A 21,122-nucleotide genomic window follows, 5' to 3' on the forward strand; every position below is an offset into this window, starting at 1 on the left:
TATAAAAATGCATTATTAAGGGAGATTAGGTGTGTTGAAGGATATGCCTAACTTCTGAGGTTGACATCAAACAGGAAAACCATATTCTTCCCTACCAGACACAATTCTGAGGTGACTGCACCATAAGTCTGTGCTAATAAAGGAACGTGTCACAGCCTATCTTTAATTCCAAAGGCGGGGAAGGTATGAACCAGCCTTATGAGGCTCTTTGTAGTTTTACATTCTCTGCTAACCACAAGACACAAATTACTGTTTTAGCAGAGTCATAGAAGTCCTTGAATTGATTTAAAATATAAAAATGTTCAGTGTTGAATTAATAACTTAACAATTTTTACTAAATGGGAAGGTCTACAGAGAGCCAATAATTTTCATCCTCTGTGGGGCTGGAAAACAGTCTGAAAGTGTCGGACAAAATGTCTCAGGCTATTATTCTTAGCAATATTGACTAGCTCAGATTGATCTTCATAAGTGGAATGTGTTAAGAACTGGTTGTACCACTGAGAATAATTGAAATGAAACCATCTTTAACATAATGGAGCAAATGTGGGTGAGGAGATTATGTGTGAGAGAGTGTTTAACTCCCAATAGTTTTAAATTTTCACTCGACCCAAGTAATACGATGGCTTTTGATATGTCTGTATTTATAAACCTTCATTAAGTGCATAGGCTGTTCCCTTTGAGAAAGATACATTTGTAAGACTAATCATCTGTGATAAAAGGCAGTGAGTCTGTAGATGGTTGAGCAACCCAGTTATAGTGTAGGAAAGTTCAAATATGCCTGCAGGACATTCAGAAGCCTACTGATTACTCCCTTATTTTCAATTTCATAGAATACCTTTCTTCTTAATGTAATTTATAACCATATTGAAAGAAATATTAGTGGTTTCAGTTTATTTATTATTTGCTTCTATTCCTGGGCTCTAAAACTTTTCACTTAACAGAAGTTCTCCAAACTTCTTACTCATGTCTATAATTTTCTTGTTTAGCTCTTCATTAAGAGTATAGCAATAGATTTTTCTTTAAGATAACCAGTTGATTATTTTATGTCACTTTATACCTTTTTAATTAATCGAGGTTGATTAATAGGTTGAAGTTCCTACTTCATAAGAACTGAGTATAATGGAAAAAGTCAGCTTTCCAGATCTTTGTCAAATTTATAAACATGTAGGAAGGTACAATTCTGGCATTACTCCTGGCTGTGGGAAAGAGGCCGTGTAGTATTATGATGAACAAGTATCTGGAAGAGTCCTGTGTGGAATCCTGGCTCTGCATTTGCCATCATTTGACCTTGGGCAAATTACTTAACCTCTCTGGCCTCAGTTCCCTCATCTGTGGAACTTCATGGGGTTGGTGTTAGGATTAAATTAGCTAAAGTATGTTTTAGGTTGAACAACATAAAATTTCTGCTGTTGTAGGACCTAAATGGTCAAATCAATTAGGAAATTCATGTGGTTCAACCTAATAAATGCATAGAACAGTGCCTGGCACTTGGTGAGCCTCATGCCAATTTGGCTGTACCCTTCAATGTCTTAGAGAAGGCACTGTTGTTGTTGTTGAATAGTGTTATTTATTTACCGATGGTGAAAACCTACTTATCTTATGAAGTTTAGTAGTACTAAGCAGATGAGCCCTGTGTCAAAGCACACATTTTTTTTCTCTTTCTACTACTTAATCTTGGGTAGGTGTGTTAACTTCTCTTGCACCATTTCTTCCAGCCATGGAAAGATAGGATTGAAGCAGATGATGCTAAATTCTAGAATATATTGTCTTTCCTTGACCGAGTTTTAAGAAGCTGAGCATCCAGTACAATTGTTTCCACATTCACCTGGAACACGAAGGAGCACCTCATAGAATAATTGCCTAATAAGCACAGCCATATTCCAACTTTGAGGTGTGCGATGTTTCCAAAAAGTCAGCACTAACACAGCCTACCTCCCTAAAACCAAATGGTCACATCCACAAAAATAATGACTGTTGGCCTATCTTTGCTTCAGACTGATATTAGTTCTTGAAAATATAAAGAATGTCTTTTCTTCAGTTAGGAAAGTTCCATGATGCTTATGTCACTCAAATACATCGCTTAAAGTGAACTTTAAAAACCACCTTCTAATAGGTAACATTTTCCAAATTACAATTTTTTTGTACATATACAAGGAAAGCTTAAGCCCAAATCCATATCAATTTCCAGGAGCAACATGACTTGCACATTATTGCCTGCTTTAGAAAACAGTAACCAAAGAATTTCAATGGGAGCCATTTTCAAACTTATAAATTAGTTTTATGGAGTGCAAGCTTACTTTTTTTTTTTTTTAGCATTCTGATTTTTTTTCGTAAACAGCTTCTGAAGAAGAGCAGATATGCCTAGATTGGAAAGGAATGTATATACCCAAACTGAGTATAAAAAAACTCCTGGTAGTAATAAATTCTTTGATAATAGAGCATCATCTCAGCTCTTACTAGGAAATCACTTCCTTCACAGGTTGCACATTTTTGTAGAGATGAGCTCTGCTTCTGCTTTTGTCTGGGTGGAGAGAAATGATTTGCTTCTCGTAGTCAAAAGATAAATATTTAATTTGAGGTTTCCTTGTTTTATAATAGTCTGATTTCTCCTCACCTTTTATATTCAGAAGTTTCCTTCACTCCATAAACATTAATACGGCGTTTCAGGCATCGTCTGATTAGTAGTAGAAAAGGTGAGAAAAGAAGACACAGTTCTTGACATCAAAATACCATCCCTGGGGTGGGTGGGTGGGTCTGGGGGTGAGAATAAAGAATTATGATGGGGCTTGGGTAGAGCACATATGTCCTTGGGGTGGGTCGGGTGGAGGTAGTTGTGGCTGATAGCAGTATAGGCAAGGAAGCCCTCCCAGAGCAGGCATCTGGCTCACTATGGTGATGCAATAAGCAGCGACTTAGTTTGTGGAGATGGAGGGAACCAGAGCCAGAAGAGCTTGATTGCTATGCAAAGTAATCTGCACTCTGAATCTGAAAGTTATGCGACTCCAGGGAAGGATTTTAGGCAAGTAACTTAGTCAACGTTTTCCACCCAGAAACATCACTCAGGCTGCACTGCAGAGACTAGACTGGAGGAAGTCCAAATGAGAAGCCCCCCTGGGCGACTTTATGAGTCCTGAGAGCAGTGTTGGGAGAGCCTTCACCTGGCAGTAGCAGCAAGGGGGCTAGAACATATGAAAAATATTAGGAAGGATTTGGTGGCAGAAAGAATGCACGCATATTTTTCTGATTTTATTTTATTAGTAGTAGCCCTGCACACGAATCGGTGCACCAGTAGCTCGCCAGTAGCTCGCTGCCACCCTCCAGTAGCTCTCCACTCGCTGCCCTGCCCTCCTGTAGCTTCCCCCTCCCCCACCTTCTTGTCCCTGCCTCATAGCTTGCTACCTGCTCCCTCCTGTAGCTCTCTGCTGCTAGCTTGTACCCTCCTGTAGCTCTCTGCCTGCTTCCCCGCCCTCCTATAGCTCCCCTCACCCCACTTCCCCCTCCGCCCCCCATAGCTTGCTGCCCTGCCTGCTCCTGTAGCTCTCCACCACCTGCTTATAGTTCGCTGCTCCACCCTCCTGCAGGTTCGTGATCCGGTCATTATGCCTCACAGCGTAAGGGATAATTAGCATATTCCTCTCTTGTTATATAGGATTATACTGGTTCACTGTGTACAACTAAGCGTTTTCTAACTACCTGGTTTTGTGATTTGAAGAAACAAAGTTTACATATAATGAAAATAATTATCTGAATTTCAAATCTGGTGAGACCCTCTTAGCTGTAAGTGCTCTACTGTAATCGTAGATTTGGTTGCCGTGGGTTCTCTTAACAAAGGTATATATTCTTCTGTGCTATCTTGTTTCCAGTTAACTTAAACCTCTCATTAATACATGACAGATGTCAAAATACTTGAAAAACTTATAAAAACCTGTAACTTCCCAGGTGTCATTGACTCCTCTCATCTACTTGCATTCACTTCCTTTCAGTCTTCTATAACCTTTTCTGACTCTGTTTTTATGGCCTTTACCCGTGTTTAGTTGTTTCTGCTTACGTTTCTCTGGAACTTCTTTCTCCTAGGATTTGGGGGTTCTTTCATGGCCCCTTCCCCATCACCAGTGACTCCAGCCCAGAACAACCTGCTACAGCCCAATTTTGAGGCAGCTTTTGGAACAACGCCTTCAACTTCTAGCAGCAGCTCCTTTGATCCATCAGGTGAGACAGTGGTTTTCAAACATTCTTTTAATTTGTTCTGATTATAAAATAAACCACCTAAGGTTAGTATGATAATCAGGAAATGTCTACACAAATACTGAGTGATGACCTTATTTTAAAAACTGTTGAATAAATAAATTCAGTAACTTAAGTAAATATTTTCAGTACATTTTGGTGGCTTTAAGAATAACTGTTAATTCCTTTCTGTGTTTCTGTTTTTAATTTTTTTGCAGAAATCTAACTTAACACGCACACCATCTATTGCATGAGCTTACATGCACACGGTTTAGAGATGGTTAAAGGAAAACAAGTACTCTGTACTAGATCTTTGTATAGTATCTGAATGTGTGGACACTCCCCCTGCTGTTGCTTACACCCTCTGAAGCTTTCATAGTTCTTGGTTTTTTGAAGTTGAGACACAAATAGTATTCTTTGCCTGCCTTTAACCTTTCATCCTGCTGTCATTTTGTTTGTATTCTCTTCCATTCTACTCTTCCCATGCTGGGTCCTTACTACAAATTTTCAATTGGTGAGTTTTTGGCAATTAAATGTGTTTCAGAAACACCCTAAATATACGCCCTGCCTGACAATTTGGTTGCTTCCATTGCCAGTGCCTAGTTGAATGCTGTTCTTTTTTAATTTAGAATCATTGTATAGTAGTATGTATGGTAAATATGCATAGTTTTTTTTATAAAAATTAACAACCACAAAATCTTTGACATGGATATTAGCAATAACTTATGCAAATCCTATGAGTCTGCATTTTAAATGGTCTTCTTGTATTCTAGGAACTAGACAGGTAGTAATTAGTTGCATGGTTATCAGGAACCATGAATAATGGCATGGTTCCTATTACTGATATAGTGTTTACTTTAAATATTCCCTTAAAGTTAGAACCAAAAGTGATTGCTATACTGGAGAAAAAATAAATAAAATTCTTACTTCTAAAATATGGTCAACTGTTTTTCAGATACTTGTTAGTAGGTATTGACCATTAGATGAGGTTTTATTTTGACACAAATTTCATAAGGTACTAAGAGATTTGGCCTTCTTTTCTCATTTAAAAATTGTTTTAAGTTGTTTATGTAATACTTTCAACAAAGGTTTTTTTTAAAAAGTAAACATTGTAGAACTTTAGAGTAAACGATTTAGGCTTTGGTAAATCACTACCATTTTGAATAAAACATGTTTTAGTGATAGCTTTTAATGAGTAACCATGGCTACCAATTATTGAGTGCCTGTGTACAGCAAACATTATAATGAAGACATGACATATATTATCTAATTTAATCTTCACAACAAAGCCATGTAGTAGTAGTGGTACTCTTCCCACTTACAGATGAGGAAACCAAAGCTTAGACAGTAACTTTCTCAAAGACATACAGCTAGTGAGGCATGTAGCTGAGTTTGAGCTCAATTCTGACTCCAAAGTCTGTGCTCTTTCCTGTACATTACACAGATTGTTTTCCATCTTTGTTCATGTTCATCAGTATTTCATACTTTATGAGTAGACTTATGTAGAGATGTTCTTTTTGGTGTTATGGTCATGATAAGTGTGAATTACAAGTCTTCTTTTATAAGATTGTATATTCACTTGTTTCCATAGTTTTTTTTTAAGACAGTTTTCCCTTTAATTTTCCATATGATCTATTTTTTTTTTCAATTATTCTGAACCTGGTCCATTTGATTTCCAGTGTTTGATGGTCTAGGTGACCTTCTGATGCCAACCATGGCACCAACGGGGCAGCCTGCACCCATCTCGATGGTACCTCCTAGTCCTGCAGTGGCAGCAAGCAAACCCCTTGGGAGCGATCTTGACTCATCTCTTGCCAGCTTAGTAGGCAGTGAGTAATATAGTTTTATTTAACTGAATCATGTGTGATTTCCCCCTCTGTCTTTCCCTATGTATTTTTTTCTGGATTCGCTTGTGGGTGAGTGTATTAAGGAGTGGGCAGAAATTCTTAGTGCTTTACCCAGTACAGTTCCTTGGAAGGTAAGCAGTCTCTATACCATAGTCTTACAAGCAGTACCCAGGCCATCCTACCTAATAATCCTACCTAATAATAGACAAATATGCAAATTGACCGTACCTTCGCTATGCCCGCGATTGGCCAGGAGGCGCGGGGGGGCGGGACTCGGGGTGGCCGGGGTGGCTGATTGGGCCGGCGGGATGCTGAGCTCACGTTGCCAGCGGCGGCTCGAGCTCAGCATCTGCGCCATGGCTGTGCTGCGGCACAGAAGGGGCCTCTGGGACAGCAAGCTCACGTCCCACCCGGGACCATCAAAAGCAGGGGAGCTGGGTGCCTGTCCACTCAGGCACCAGGCCTTTCAGAAGCCTCCGGCGGGGCGGAGGCTTCTGAAAGGTCTGGTGCACCAGCGATCAAAAGCAAAGCGTGGGAGCTGGGTGCCTGTCCACTGGTGTACCAGGCCTTTCAGAAGCATCCGCTGCGCCGGAGGCTTCTGAAAGGCCTGGTGCACCAGCGGACAGGCACCCAGCTCCCCCGTGATCGAAAGCGAAAGCGTGTAGGGGACCATACACGTGCATGATTCAATCATGCACTGGGCCTCTAGTAATTAATAATTAATCTAAATTATGCAAGGTATAGTTAGAGAGCATGTGCAAGTATGAAGTCAAGTGCATTGTGTATAATAAGTACTTAAGTTTTCATTTCATTTGGAAATGGGAACGCAGAGTAACTTAAATGTAGTATGTTGACTAATTGAGCATCCAAGTGTGATTCAGTTATTCATTCAACAAACACTATTTATTGAATACTGGGCATTCTTCCATGCTCTAGATATAAAATTAGTGATCAAAACAGGTATAAATTTCTGTTTTTATGGTGCTCTTAAAGGGCAAAGACAAACATTAAACATTTTCAAATTAATACATTCTATAGTGTGTTAGGTCATAAGTGCCATGGGGAAAAACAGAACAGGCAAAGAGGGATAAAGAGTGCCACAGAGTGGGGGGTGAGAGTAAGCCTCACTGAGAATGTAAAATTTGAGCAAAGATTTGAAGGTAGAGGAATGAACCATATGGATATCTGAAGGAGAACATGTGCAGGCTAAGGAGACAGCCAGTGCCAAGACATTGGGCAGAAGATTGCCTGGCATATTTAAGGAACATCAAGGAGACTGTGGCTGGAGCTAGGTACGTGAAAGAGTCTTAGGAGGTGAGGGCAGCTATGATAAAATAAATACTGGCCTTTTATTTCAACTCTGAATTTGATTTTTTTATTAAGGTGAATGGGGTTAGCATTGCAAATACCTTTCATTTCACTCATGGCTATATCAAAAGTTTATCATATCATTTATACACAATTTTTTCTATCCATTACCCTGTGGATATACTTTTGTTTTCCATTCATCATCCTCAGTCTGGGCATCCATGAAAATGCTTTGATGACAGCCATGGAAAGATTATTTTAGTATTTCTTCCTACTCTAAAATATTATCTCACTGACGGACAGTCTGTAGTGGTAACTACTTTTGCTGGACACTATAATGTACCGCCCAGACCCTCTTACAGAAATAGAGGATTTTTACCTCTAGCTTCTAAGAGTACCCTCAGCACACAGCCCACAGATGCTACCACCTTTGATATTTATATCAGCTGAAGAAAGCTGACCAATAGCCAAACAATCTTGATGAAGAACAAATTTGAAGCACACTTCTTAATATCAGAACTTCTACAAAGCTATAGTAATCAGGACAAATCGTACAGTATAGACATAGAAAAATAGACCAATAGCATAGAATGAAAAGTCCAGAAATAAACCTCACAAACAATGCTAAATGATTTTCTAGGTTTGCAGGACCATTCAGAATGGGAAAAATACTCTATTCAAAAAACGTGCAAGTCAAATGGATAGCCACATGCAAAAGACTGAAGTTAGGCCTCTTCATTATACCAGCCATAAAAATCAATTCAAAATGAATCAAAGACCTAAATATAAGAGATAAAACTCTTAGAGAAAAAATATAGGTATATTGACCTGGGATTAGGCAGTGACTTCTTAGATATAATACCAAAAATAGTCAATCAAATAAAAATAAATTAATAAGAATGCTTCAAAATTAAAAACTTTTGTTATGAATGATACCATTAAGAAAGTGAAAAAACAACCCACATAATGAGAGAAAGTATTTCCAAGTTATATATCTTATATGGGACTTGTATCTATAATATTAAAGAACTCTTACAATTCAGTAATAAGAAGACAAATAATTTTAAAATTGGCAAAGGATTTGAATAAACATTTCTTCAAAAATGATATACAGTGGCCCACAAGTATATGAATAGATGTTGAACATCATTAGTCATCAGGGAAATACAAATCAAAACCACATTGACAGACCACTTCACACTCACTGGGAATGCTACAATCAAAAAGAGAGTAACAAGTGTTGGCTAGGATGTAGGGAAATTAGAACTCTCAACCATTGCTGGTAGGAATATACATGATGCAGCCACTTTGGAAACAGTCTTGTAGTTCTGTAAAATAATTAATTCAAAATGGATCATAGATTAAATGTAGGAGCCAAAACTGTAAAATTTTTAGAAGAAAATGTATGAATAAATCTTAATAACCTTGTTCTTAGATATGACACCAGCAGCACAAGCAACAACAGAAAAAAGAATAGATAGATAGGGCTACATGTGATATCATCAAGAAAGTGAAAAACAATCAACAGAATGGGAGAAAACATACATCTCATAAGGGACTTTTATTCAGAATGAACAAAGAACTCTACACCTCAACATTGTAAAGACAAATAACCCAATTTAAAAAGAGTCAAATGACTTAAACATTTCTCCAAAAAGTATATGGCCACTTGGTACATGAAAAGATGTTCAACATCAGTCATCGGTGGAACGCATATCAATACCACAATGAGATATCACTTCATACCCATTGGAATGTCTATAATAAAAAAAGACATGATAACTAGTGTCTATGAGGATGTGGAGAAATTGAAACTCTCTAACATTGCTGGTGAGAGGGCAACATTGGGCAGCTACTGTGGAAAGCAGTTTGGCAGTTTCTCGAAATGTTAAACCTCGAGTTACCATTAGGCAGAGAGTGTACCATATGACAGCCTAGAAAGCTCCTCCCCCGGATCTCCGCTCAGCTTTGCCCAAGTCTCACCTTCTCTACGAGGCCTCCCCTGAGCACCCTATTTCATACTGCCTGCCCTCACTCTCACCCTCTGCCACCAGATCCTGCTCTTTCTTTTCATGTTTCCATAGGCTTTCCATTTTACCTTCTAACCGCCTACATAATTTACTTTTTTATTCTTTTATGTATGTTGTTTTGTCATCCATCTCACCCCATTAGAATGTTAAGTTCTCCAGGATTGGGATTTATTTTTCCCCTTCACTAACATAACCCAAAGCACTTAGAACAGTGCCTGGTGTATATGTAGGGGCTCAATAAATATTGGCTGACGTAATAAATGAACTGAGATTAGAGCAGAACGATGAAGCTGGTTGTGTCAGGATCCTCAAGACGACCCTCACATTCACTGATTCACTGGAAGGACTCGGGAGACTCAGCACATGTCTGTACTCACAGCTAAGATTTATTACAAGAGCTCATAAGGATGCACAGCTGGATCATCGGGGAAAAGACACAGGCAGAGTCTGGAGGAATCCATGCTCAGACTTCCTTATGCTCTCTCATTCCCAGGAGCGGAAAGGCATACAGAAATGTGGCCACGTGTGTGATGTTTTTGCCCAAGGAAGCCCTTCAGAGACTCAGCACCCAGGATTTTTCTTAGATGCTGATCATGTGCTAAAGTTTCAGTCTCTAAGAAGGAAAGCAGGTGTTCAGCATAAACCACGTTGTTTGTATGGTTTAGACACAGCAAGCCACTCTTATCATTAGGCAAAGTTTTATCTCAGTGTAGAGAATTTACTAGCTAGGTTCTCAGATGCCAGCCACATAGACCTTTCTAAGATAGCAGTCTCAAGCCTGCTGTGTTTACTCTTTTTTCTGAACACGAATTGACATTAAAATACGATCCTTAAGTATAATGTAAAGTAAAAGAAAATGTTAGATTTGTGAATGTTTCCTGACATAGTTTCTCCTTTGCAAAACTGAATGTAGTCATTCCTAGGCAAAATATGGACGTTTTCTAGACCTCTGAGTCTTTGATCTTTTAAATGTCATATCATTTAAGCTGAGTATAGAGTTTTAAATTCTTTTTTCTTTTATCCATTTATAGATCTTGGGATTTCTGGCACCACATCCAAAAAGTAAGTGCTTTTTAAACTATCTGGTTTTGTTGAGACAATGTATTTGTACGTATTTGAGACTATCAAACGTTGTTCTCATTAAAGTAATTACTCATTCTCAGGCTAGGTAATTTCAGAATTGGTTTTTATTTTATTCTGGGTTTTTGTTTTTGTTGTTTTCTACTGGAACATCCAAACTGTTGGCTATGACAATGAAAAGGAATAATATATTTTAGTCTCCAAGATTGTCATGAACTCTTATCCTATATACTAAAAGCATAATATACAAATTGTCCCCTCTACCGGGAGTTTGTCTGAGAATTCAACCAGGGGGCAGGGCCAGCCGGGGGAAAGAAGGGAGGCCCCGGCCAGCAGTTGGCAGCCGCTGGGGACCCTACCAGTACACGAATTTCATGCACTGGGCTTCTAGTCTAGAAATACTGGGGAACTGTGGTTTGAATACTTTCATAGCTTTAAATTCTAGACTCATTACAATATTCCTAGCTAACATTGATTTTTAAGTCTCTCATGGAGGATCAATTTTAAGGAAGGATAGTAAGAATGATAAACAGTGTACCCTTTTTTAGATGCATATTTCAACATCTGAAATTGGGATCCATTTTACAATATACTAGAGGCCCGGCGCACGAAATTTGTGCGTGGGTACGGTCCCTAGGCCTGGCCTGTGATCAGGGCCATCTTCCCCTGCTGCCCACAGCTGGCCCCGCCCCCCCCACCCACACACCCCCGGTTCCCTGTTTGCCATTAGGTGATTGGTGCCTGATGGCCCGGGGAAGGGACCGAGAGGTCGGCTGTTCCCGCCCGCTCACCGGCCCCACCCCTGCTGCAGTTCACCCTCTGTGTGTGGCACGACTGGCAGGGCAGGGGCCTTGGCCTGGCACCACCCACGTCCCCAACCACCCACCTCCGGTTCCCCGTTCACTATCAGGCGATCGGAGCCTGCCGGCCGGGGAAAGGGACCAAGAGGTGGTAGGTGCGCCTTATAGTGACTGGTCCAGCAGTCATTCTGGTCATTCTGCCATTAGGGTTAATTTGCATATTATCCTTTGATTATATAGGATGGTATCTTACAGTCATTGTAATGCAGGTTGTAGTTATGATATAGTTGTGTGAAACCTTCTGTTGATCCAGAAAGGGACATCATAGATGCACCTCAAATTCAACAAAGTGTTGGTATATAGCATTTGTGATACAGTTATTTAGTATTTTTTATAACCAGTGAAGGATTCAGTTAAATTTGTGGCATATTTTTCTATTAGAAGTGATAGGGGGCGTGGGGGAAAAAAGGAGACTGATGTAATACTTTCAAGAATGAAGAATTTAAATTAAAAAAAAAAAAGTAGTAATGGAAAATTCCTGTTATCATTGAGGTCCAAACTCTAAATTATTTTTGTCAAATGCTTTTAAGCTTTCTTAGATACACTATGTTAAGCATCTTCTATCAGTTTTAACCTGTGTTCTTTGTTATCACTGGACTCAAACCGACTGCTTCTAACCGCAAATAAAAGTATCTCAGGAATCACACACCATTCTTTTCTGATTAGTGTGTTTTTTATGTGTTTTGCATGCTTGATTTTAGGGGCGATCTTCAGTGGAATGCTGGAGAGAAAAAGTTGACCGGTGGTGCCAACTGGCAGCCAAAAGTGGCCCCAGCAACCTGGTCCGCAGGAGTTCCATCCAGTGCACCTTTGGTACGTAGCCCCTGGAGGCCGGGGCCGTGTGGGCAATTTGCCAGTTCCCAGTGTGTACAACACAGTGCATTTTGCTTAATTTTGCTACTGACACTGTACTTTTCCATGTACTCCAAAGAAATATAAGCAAGATGCAATATTTACCAAAATGCAAACTTTATTGACTTTATACTTGATAAAGATTATGACCTATTTTTTAAATTTTAATTATTTCAAAATAGTATATATACTTCTTGAGATATTTGTTTTATATTTGTATAATTAGGGAAATAATTTTTCAAAATCATTTAATAACATTGATCATTATCTATATTTTATCATATGTCTTGCCCAGATTTCTTGATTGTCTTAAGTAATGACAACTTTTTTTTTTACCAGAAAGATTGGGCAATTTTCCACTGTGTAAGTGAACTTTCATTTTAAATCACTATTAATTCTTCTCACCATTTCAAAAATCAAAACTACTAACACCATCTTTTCTATAAAATTTAAATAGGTTTTATTTCGGTATATTAAATTTCTATTAATATATTAATACCACCATTTGCTCTATGAAATAGCATATCACTGGTAATAAAGACTAATTATTATTTTATGAAATTTGCTACCATAAAAAAGACGTTACCAAGGGTAGCAAAACTTACTGTTTTCCTAAATATGCTCCATTATTAGCAAAACTAGGCTAGTTGCTATTTCCCAAGTTCACTCGCAATTTTTCACCTTTACTTTACCACCTTCATCTGTCTATATCACACCCATCTCAAAAGCTTTCTTGATGTCGTATTCTCCTTATTGCCTGAATTAATTCTAACTATCACCCACCAATCCCAGCCAAACAAACATGCATGGAAGTGAATTAATATAAATAGAATATAAACATTTTAGATAGACTCTACTAAAACTATTGTGTTTCAGAAATTAATTTAAATATCTAAGTTTTGGAATTTAGAACATATTGTCTTTTAAATAATTTTATAAATAGTAATGTTTTTAAATATAAGCAGTTTTATAATAAAAATAAGTTCAAACCAATCTAAATAATGCCTTTTGAGTCAAAATTCACCATTAAACAGAACTAACAGTATTCACTGAATTACAATTTATACCATAGTTTCTATAGGAAAATACATTTTGTTCTGGAAACCCACTTCCTCTTATATCCTCACCCCCGTCAGTGGTGGTCGTGAGAGGAAATTCAAGGGCTAATATTTTCCTTGGTGACTTCAAAGTCTGAAAGAACTTAACTTTAAGTGATTTCCTAACTGATAACAATGAAAAAATTGCCTATTATATCTAAGTATCTAAGTATCTATTTCTTTAAATCTTTCTTTGCATTATTTAAAAACAATTCTTAAGAAGACCATTTTTTTGTATTTTAAATTTTACAAAGGATACTTAGTAGAAAACTAAATTTCTCTTTAAAACTGATGTATGACTAAGATGACCATTTAATTTATTGTTCAAACTAGGGCTCATTTATGGGTGAAAGGGAATATAATTCTTACCCTGGGATCCCAGGCATTTACCTGTGGTTAGTGACTCAAATAGATGCTGAGACCAAAGGGAGCTGCACTCCATTCTTCAATACAAAAACATTTGAGAGTCACTGTCTTGTTTGGGGTACAGGAAAAGCAAGTCAATAAATGTATAAAATCCCCAATGAAAGAAAAAGCTTCTTTAGCACTGATCTTGGATACTATCTAATCACATTAAATCTCACAATTTATAGTATCATTACCAAATTAAAGGAACTAATTTTCCTATTCTATTCTATGCACAATTAAAGAGGCCTTTCGTGCTGCTCTGAGAAGTTAATACATTAATGGTGGTGCCCTTTTCAGCAGGATCAAGTTGTTGTTTTTGTGTGTGTTTTTCAAATATATTTTTATTGATTTCAGAGAGGTACAGAGAGGGACAGATAGAAATATGAGAGAGAATCATTGATCGGCTGCCTCCTGCACACCCCATTGGGGACCAAGCCCACAACCGGGGCATGTGTCTTGACCACGAATCGAACCGTGACCTCCTGGCTCATAGGTCGAAGCTCAACCATTGAGGCATTCCAGCCCAGGCAGGATCAAGTTTTTAATTATTTTTTAACAAGTTAATTTCAGGACAGTCAAGGTGATAGCAGTATCTAAGATGGAATGAGGGGAGTAGAGAAAGGGTGGTGAAGTACTGATATTTGGTAGATCAGCTGTAGGTTAAAAAAAAAATGGTTGAGAGCTTGAAGTGAGGGGGAAGGAAGACAAGAAAGAAAACTCCCCGGTAGAATCCACACAATTGTGGGTTGTTGTGAATGAAGCCACCAAGACAGTGGTTGCCCAAGTTTCTATATGGGACAGTTTGCTAAATAAAGAGGCCATTAACCAAGAAGGCAAATAAGAGAGAAGTACTTTAAAAATAGTATTAGGTTGGAGACCTTCCCTGCCCATTACCTCCCCTGAGATCACGATTTGAACCAAACAGGTGGTGAATGCATCAAATACTTAACTGCTCTGCTTCTTCAGGGCAGCAAGGCTGCCATTTATCTGATTGGCAGGCACCATCACTGAGACTGAAATTAATAGTCTCATTTTTCTAAACCTCAAAACTCCATATGTTTTTTTAGGAAGCAGAAAACTTCAAATTTTTAGTAAGCTCCAGAAACTTAGAGACAGTAGGTTTGAGCATAAAATAGCTAGCTACAGCAGCTCTGGAAAGGGAAATTAGAACAGAAATAATTTATTAGAAGGGCAGAGTTACCTATAGTTCTATTTCTTTTTTTCTTTTTCTTTTGCTTCTTTTGCTGGGTATAGGATAGTTAACAGGCAACAATTAACAAGTTAACAGTAACAATGAAGGAATCTGTGGTTGCTGTCCTGGAGCCTAGGGCATTGGGTTGTGCCCTGAGGGGTCTGGAGGAAGGGAAGTTACAAGTTACCCTGACATTTCAATGACATGTTATCATAGATGCAAAAGGACAATAGGCTCAGTTAAGGTAAAGACTGACCTTTGTCAGGGAAGATGCTGGCCTAGGACATGACTATCCAGTATTAACTGCTTTTTAATGAAAATGTTTTAAGTTCACACCATCCTTTGTGGCTACTTTAGGTCTATGAGTTTGCCAGGCCGCCATGCAGGCCTCCCCTGAGCTAGTCAGGTTAGTATGTGGCGGTTTTTCGTCCACAGTAGGGAATTTAAATTTGCTGTAATGACAGAGCATGTGTGCAAGTAGCTAGAGAGAAGCCTGACATGGATGCACTGGAGACATGGGTCTCCTTCCTTCTTGTCAGGGCCAGCCTGACAGGTTGAACCGGGCTGAGGTAGGGAGGGAGGTGGGATTTGAGAAAAGAAAGAATAAGAGAAACAACAGCAAGAGAAACAACAGCGGGATCAGGAGGTCCACGAGCCCTCGAGAGGCTGTGGCACCGTTTATCATTGTGTAATGCCTTTTATACATAAGACACTAAGCAGGGGATCAATCAAAAGGAAAACATTCTTTGTTTCTCTAAAATCACTACTGGAGGGATAAGTTGAAGGACAGGTTTCTTGTTACAATAAATCTCACTAATTGGAATACATATTTCTTGGTAAGCCATGAAAGTAGCTCTTATCCTACTGATGGCAGTCATATGAACAAGCCTGGGAAAGCTCTGTAGGCAGGGGCTGCTCTCATTATACTGATTAATTGCCATCCAAACAGGCCTGGGAAATCTGTGCGGGTAGGGTGCCAGCCTTGCTAGCCCCTTCAGGTGCAAGGACCGTGTCGCCTTACACCTGGTCTCCAACACCTTCTCTCTTATTTCCACCTTAGCATTCACGGACCGGGTTCCCACTTCCCCCTCCTCAACCCCAGCTGAATGCACCCCCAGCCCCACCCACTGCCACGCCCTGTCATTGTTGCCTCAGCTGACCCAGCCAGGGTAGGTTTTCTGTCACTATACCCTTGGCAGGAAGTGGCCAGATGGTGGGGACCAGGTTTCACTGAGGACCCTCCCTCTCTCCATTCCCATCCATGGTTCACCCCCACCACGGGCATGAGGCTGGCAGAGGGCCCGGTCACCCTCAGGACACCCCTTTTGCTGCTTGGGCTCTGGGTGGTGCTGGCTCCCGCCCAGTGTTCTCAGGGTTGTCCCTCCTGGCGCTACATCTCCTCGGAGGTGGTGATTCCCCAGAAGGAGCTGCACCGTGGCAAAGCCGAGCTGGCAGCAGGCTGGCTCTCCGACAGCCTGAGGTTCGGGGGCCAGAGACACGTCCTCCACATGCGGCGCAAGAGACTCTTTGGGCCTGGACAGCTGGTGGTGATGACTCAGGGTGACCAGGGGGCCTTGCAGGTGGACTACCCCTTTTCCCCTCTCGACTGTTACTACCTGGGCTACCTGGAGGACGTCCCTCTCTCCATGGTCACCGTGGACACGTGCTATGGGGGCCTGGAAGGCATCCTGAAGGTGGATGACCTGGCCTATGAAATCAAACCCCTCAAGGATTCCCAGAGGTTTGAACACATCATTTCTCAGATCGTAGCCGACACTGACGCCATAGGACCCACGTCCACGCTGGGACCCAAGGCTGAGAGGCACCCGCTGCCCTCTGACCCAAACCCCAGTGCAGCCTCCAGGGTCAGCAGGAAGCTCTTTTCATCCCACATCGCAACTATGAAAGGCTGTCTCAGGAGTGCCCATTCCTTTTATACTCTGTACAACAGTGTGTCTCAGTGTGCCCAATTCCTGGTACAGCCAGGTAGTTTAATAGACGCCATGTTGCGAGGTCTCGAAATGAGGTACTACGTCAGCCTCATCGTCATTTATAATAAGGGAGAGCCAGTAGATATGAACGACTATCATGTGCCACGTGGTCAATTTGCTGTGCATTATGTGCAGTACATTTATAAACCCTTTTTTTTTACATATCCAGCCATGATTGTGAAAAGAGATGGGCCCCATGAACTTAATTTCAAACCACTGCAATACGCCCTATGCACCAGATATAATCTCATCTTTTTCGGTCACCTATCCAGACATTATTTTTTGTTAAATATATTTTATTGATTTTTTACAGAGAGGGAGAGGGATAGAGAGCTAGAAACATCGATGAGAGAGAAACATCGACCAGCTGCCTCCTGCACACCCCCTACTGGGGATGTGCACACAACCAATGTACATGCCCCTGACCGGAATTGAACCTGGGACCCTTCAGTCCGAAGGCTGACGCTCTATCCACTGAGCCAAACCGGTTAGGGCCAGACATTATTTATTGTTATCAATTATAGCCTCCCACCAAATGGGGACCCTTTTCGGTCTGTGGTTAGATACGAACGACTGTGTTTGCCAGAGGACCACCTGCATCATGTACAGGTATCCTGTGTTGACAGATTCACTCAGTAACTGTTCCTTTGTACACACACAAAACATATTTCCTAAACATGGAAAATGCCTTTTTGTACGTAGCAGAGTGTATTCAAACCGTAGCCTGACACCCATTCGATGTGAAAACTCTGTGGTAGAAGACACAGAGCAGTGTGACTGTGGGACCTTCAACAAGTGTTACAGCAACCCGTGCTGCGACAGTGACTGCCGCTTCACGCCTGGGAGCATTTGTAATGGGGAAACCTGCTGCGCAGACTGCACCTGCGCGCCCGCGGGGACGCTCTGCAGACCAGCCCAGAACATCTGTGACCTTCCGGAGTACTGCATGGGGAACGACACGCGGTGCCCCAGTGGTTTTTATCTGCAAGATGGAACCCCATGCACCGAGGACGGCTACTGCTACCGTGGCCATCGTACCGACCGCAATATGCACTGCAAGGAGATCTTTGGGGAAGGGGCTCTGAGCGCCCCAGATGTCCGCTACGGCATAAATAAAAAGGGTCACCGATTTGGAAACTGTGAAGTTACGGTAACGTTATTACCAACTCGTTGTGTGGACGCTGACCTTAAGTGTGGATGCCTACAGTGTGTCAACGTCACTCATCTGCCTCGGTGGCAGGAACATGTGAGGTTCCATCACTCTGTCTTAGGGAGGTTCTTGTGTTTTGGAGTGGGTGCACACCGAGGGACAGAAACAACTGATGTGGGTGCTGTGAGACCTGGTACCCCTTGCGGGGGTGGAAAGTTCTGCCTTCAGGGCGTCTGCAGTGCTACTCAGGCGGCCATAGACTACAACTGTCCCCCTTCGAAATGCAGCTACAGGGGCGTGTGCAACAATAACAGGAACTGCCATTGCCATGTAGGCTATGACCCTCCCCTGTGCATGAACACCGGTGCCGGAGGGAGTGTGGACAGCGGACCCCCTCCAAGAAGAAGGCGGACAGTGAGGGCAAGTCGTATGTCAGTGGTGTATTTGAGAGTCATTTTTGGTCGCATGCTTGCAGTCATAGCTGCACTCCTCTTCGGTGTAGCCACGAATGTGAGAACTGCCCAGACCACTACAATCAATGAAGTGCACGTTAGTGGGGAGTAAACACCAAGTCAGCCTTCGGACCCCTGTAACAACTCAGGCAACATGAAGAAACACCTGCAAAAAGTCACCATATCCGGCTGGCAGAGCTCAAGCCCACACTTCTGAGCAGCTGCAGGGGTCCTGCCCCATATCCAGGGTGCGCACTGTGGGTGTTTTCACACTACAGCTCGCTGGCCAGCGTCTGCAATAAAGCTTGAGCACCGCACGTTGGCGTCCTGTGCAGTCCTTGTAGGTCTGTAAGAGCCCTGAGTGAGCCTGAGACTCGGGCCTGGAGAGGAGACCTGGTCAGCAGCTGGCCTTGCGCTGTGGACGCCTGTCCCAGGATTAGTGACAGTGGCCACAGGTTCCTTTAGGGCCAATTCCTGACAGTTCCCCACAATTGTGCCCTTGAGCACCGAGTGTCCCTCAGTCCCTGGGTAAGGTCTCCTCTAAACTGCTTGGGTTCAGGGCAATGGCGTGCTCCTCCCCTCCCCCAACCCTGCCTGTTTCACAGAGGGTAGGAGAAGGGTAACTGTGGGCTGTGGGCTGAGAGTAAGGGTTCCTTGTCTGCTCAGTGACCCCTGAGCGCCCTGGAGAGCACCCTTCCCTGTGTGGAAGTGGACCAGTGAGTGGCCCTCCTGACTCTGGCCTCAGAGAGAGAAGGCAAGCCGAGAGCAGATAACCCTCCCCTTACTTGCTCCACCAGAACCATCCTCTTGGCTTCTGTAATCTCACTTGCTTCTCGCATGATGCGCAGCCAACCACCCAGGCTGCCACATGTGTGGAAAGACCCCTGAATACCCGGAAGCTTATCATGTATGAAAAAAGGGCAGAACCCGGTTGCAGGGCTCAGACTCTGGAGAGAATGAGCCCGCAGCGGTGCAAATAGAAGTCTTTTTCTGAACCTCCGAGTGCATTTGGATTGACGCTTCTGCCCAGCCTGATTTCTGCCATCACATTTGTTTCCCGGGTTTCTGAGAAGCCAACAACCACTCTGGCCCTTTGCGCCACCATTGTCAGAAGCCATCAGAGGAGGCCGCTAATTTCGGGTCCCCGCGAAGGACAGGAAGGCACGACGCTGGTGATTTCACTGGACCCTGACCCTCGCCGGGCCCGAAAGTAGCCGGCCACTGCTGTCCTCGAACGGCCTCTAGGGAAGACAGTAAAGTCTGCCAGGACCAGGACATGAGACTGGTAAGTGTCCCCGGGGACCCTGGACCGAGTTCAGGCCCGCCTACAAGGCAGAAGGGCAGCTTGATCACCTCCTTGAGCGGTGGATAGGAGACTCCTGGGTGGGAGTCTGGAACGCTGTGTGAATCTGTGTGCATGTGTGTGTCAGCATGAGTGAGTCCCAACCTGCGGTTCTGGGGTGACCTCATTTGGCTTAGGGCAGTGTCAGGCTCTGGGGGACCCTGTCCCTCCCGGGGAACCTGATCTGGGTCAGGGGCTTATACTGACCTGCCAATGCTAAGAGGCACTTAATTCCCTGCGAGGGGAGTGGCCAGGTGGACAACAGGAAGAGCTCCCCATAGTTTGTTTTGCAACACCGTTTCCTGGGAGGGTTTTAGTTCATCATTTTGGACACCATCATGGGGGGGGGGGGGGGGAGGGAGGTGTTCCGTACAACCTACAGGTCTGGAATGTATGATTAAAAACTTTAAGAAAGGGTTCTCAGGAGATTATGGGGTCAAATTGACCCCCGGAAAGCTGCGCACCCTCTGTGAATTGGAGTGGCCCACCTTTGGTGTAGGATGGCCCTCTGAAGGCTCTCTTGATGTCCCCATGGTCCGTGCTGTATATGGGGTTGTTACTGGAAGCCCCGGCCATGCGGACCAGTTTCCTTCCATAGACCAATGCTTGGAAATAGCTCAGATCAACCTTCCTGGGTCCGGTTCTGCATTACTGGTCAGGGACAGTGTAAGGTCCTCGTGGCTCAAAGTGAAAGGAAGACTTCACGAAAAGTACAGAGGCTCCCCATATTACAAGGGGACTCAGAGGAAGCTATTTCACGGCTGCCACCATACGCGCCAATGCCGCACTACCTGCAGATGGGGAACCTCACCTGCCGGATAGCCCTCAGCCATCGATCTCACCCCTGCCTGCAGCTGGCCCGCCGTCACAACCAGGGTCACCTGAGCCTGTGGGAAGATATCCTGGGTCAGCGGCCCAAGCCCAAGGACCAAGACCCCCAGGAGCAATGCAGATGCCATTGCAGGAGCTAAGGGGTCCACAGAGAATAGGCCCTGATGGGACCCTACCAGAAGGGGGATGAGTCTTCTGGTATCAGCCATTCTCCACCACTGCCCTCCTCAACTGGGAACATCACATACTGCCATATCCCGAAACACCTCAGGCAACGGTTGATCTCCTAGAATCCATATTTCAGACTCACTGCCCCACCCTGGGTCAAATGTAAACAGCTCCTCCTCACTTTGTTCAACACAGAAGAACGCCGACGAATAGTCGCAGAAGCCAGGAAATGGCTCCAGACTCAAGCCCCAGCTGGACACCTACCTGGAGAAGCCCGGGCACAGGAAGTA

The 21,122-nt window shown here is 42.7% G+C and overlaps 2 protein-coding genes across 11 annotated transcripts in view; both read left to right on the forward strand.

Moving 5' to 3' along the window:
• Positions 1-21,122, forward strand: part of SNAP91 (synaptosome associated protein 91) — a 128,979-nt gene that overhangs the window by 92,446 nt on the left and 15,411 nt on the right. For 9 of the 10 annotated variants that reach the window (XM_079780738.1, XM_079780737.1, XM_079780736.1 and 6 more), the window contains 5 exons: positions 4,075-4,209; positions 5,904-6,053; positions 10,441-10,471; positions 12,051-12,162; positions 12,541-12,564. In XM_079780738.1, coding sequence (XP_079636864.1) covers positions 4,075-4,209; positions 5,904-6,053; positions 10,441-10,471; positions 12,051-12,162; positions 12,541-12,564 — 452 coding nt within the window. The remainder of the gene's footprint in view (positions 1-4,074; positions 4,210-5,903; positions 6,054-10,440; positions 10,472-12,050; positions 12,163-12,540; positions 12,565-21,122) is intronic. The other variant, XR_013814001.1, reaches the window with a different exon arrangement.
• LOC307105189 (disintegrin and metalloproteinase domain-containing protein 21-like) lies at positions 15,376-19,214 on the forward strand. The gene is made up of 2 exons (XM_079780744.1): positions 15,376-17,155; positions 17,382-19,214. Exons 1-2 carry the CDS (start codon positions 16,005-16,007, stop codon positions 18,601-18,603), a joined length of 2,373 nt encoding a protein of 790 aa, XP_079636870.1. The 5' UTR covers positions 15,376-16,004; the 3' UTR covers positions 18,604-19,214.

This window comes from Cnephaeus nilssonii (assembly GCF_951640355.1).
Source record: "Cnephaeus nilssonii genome assembly, chromosome: 9".
Classification (NCBI taxonomy): Eukaryota; Metazoa; Chordata; class Mammalia; order Chiroptera; family Vespertilionidae; genus Cnephaeus; species Cnephaeus nilssonii.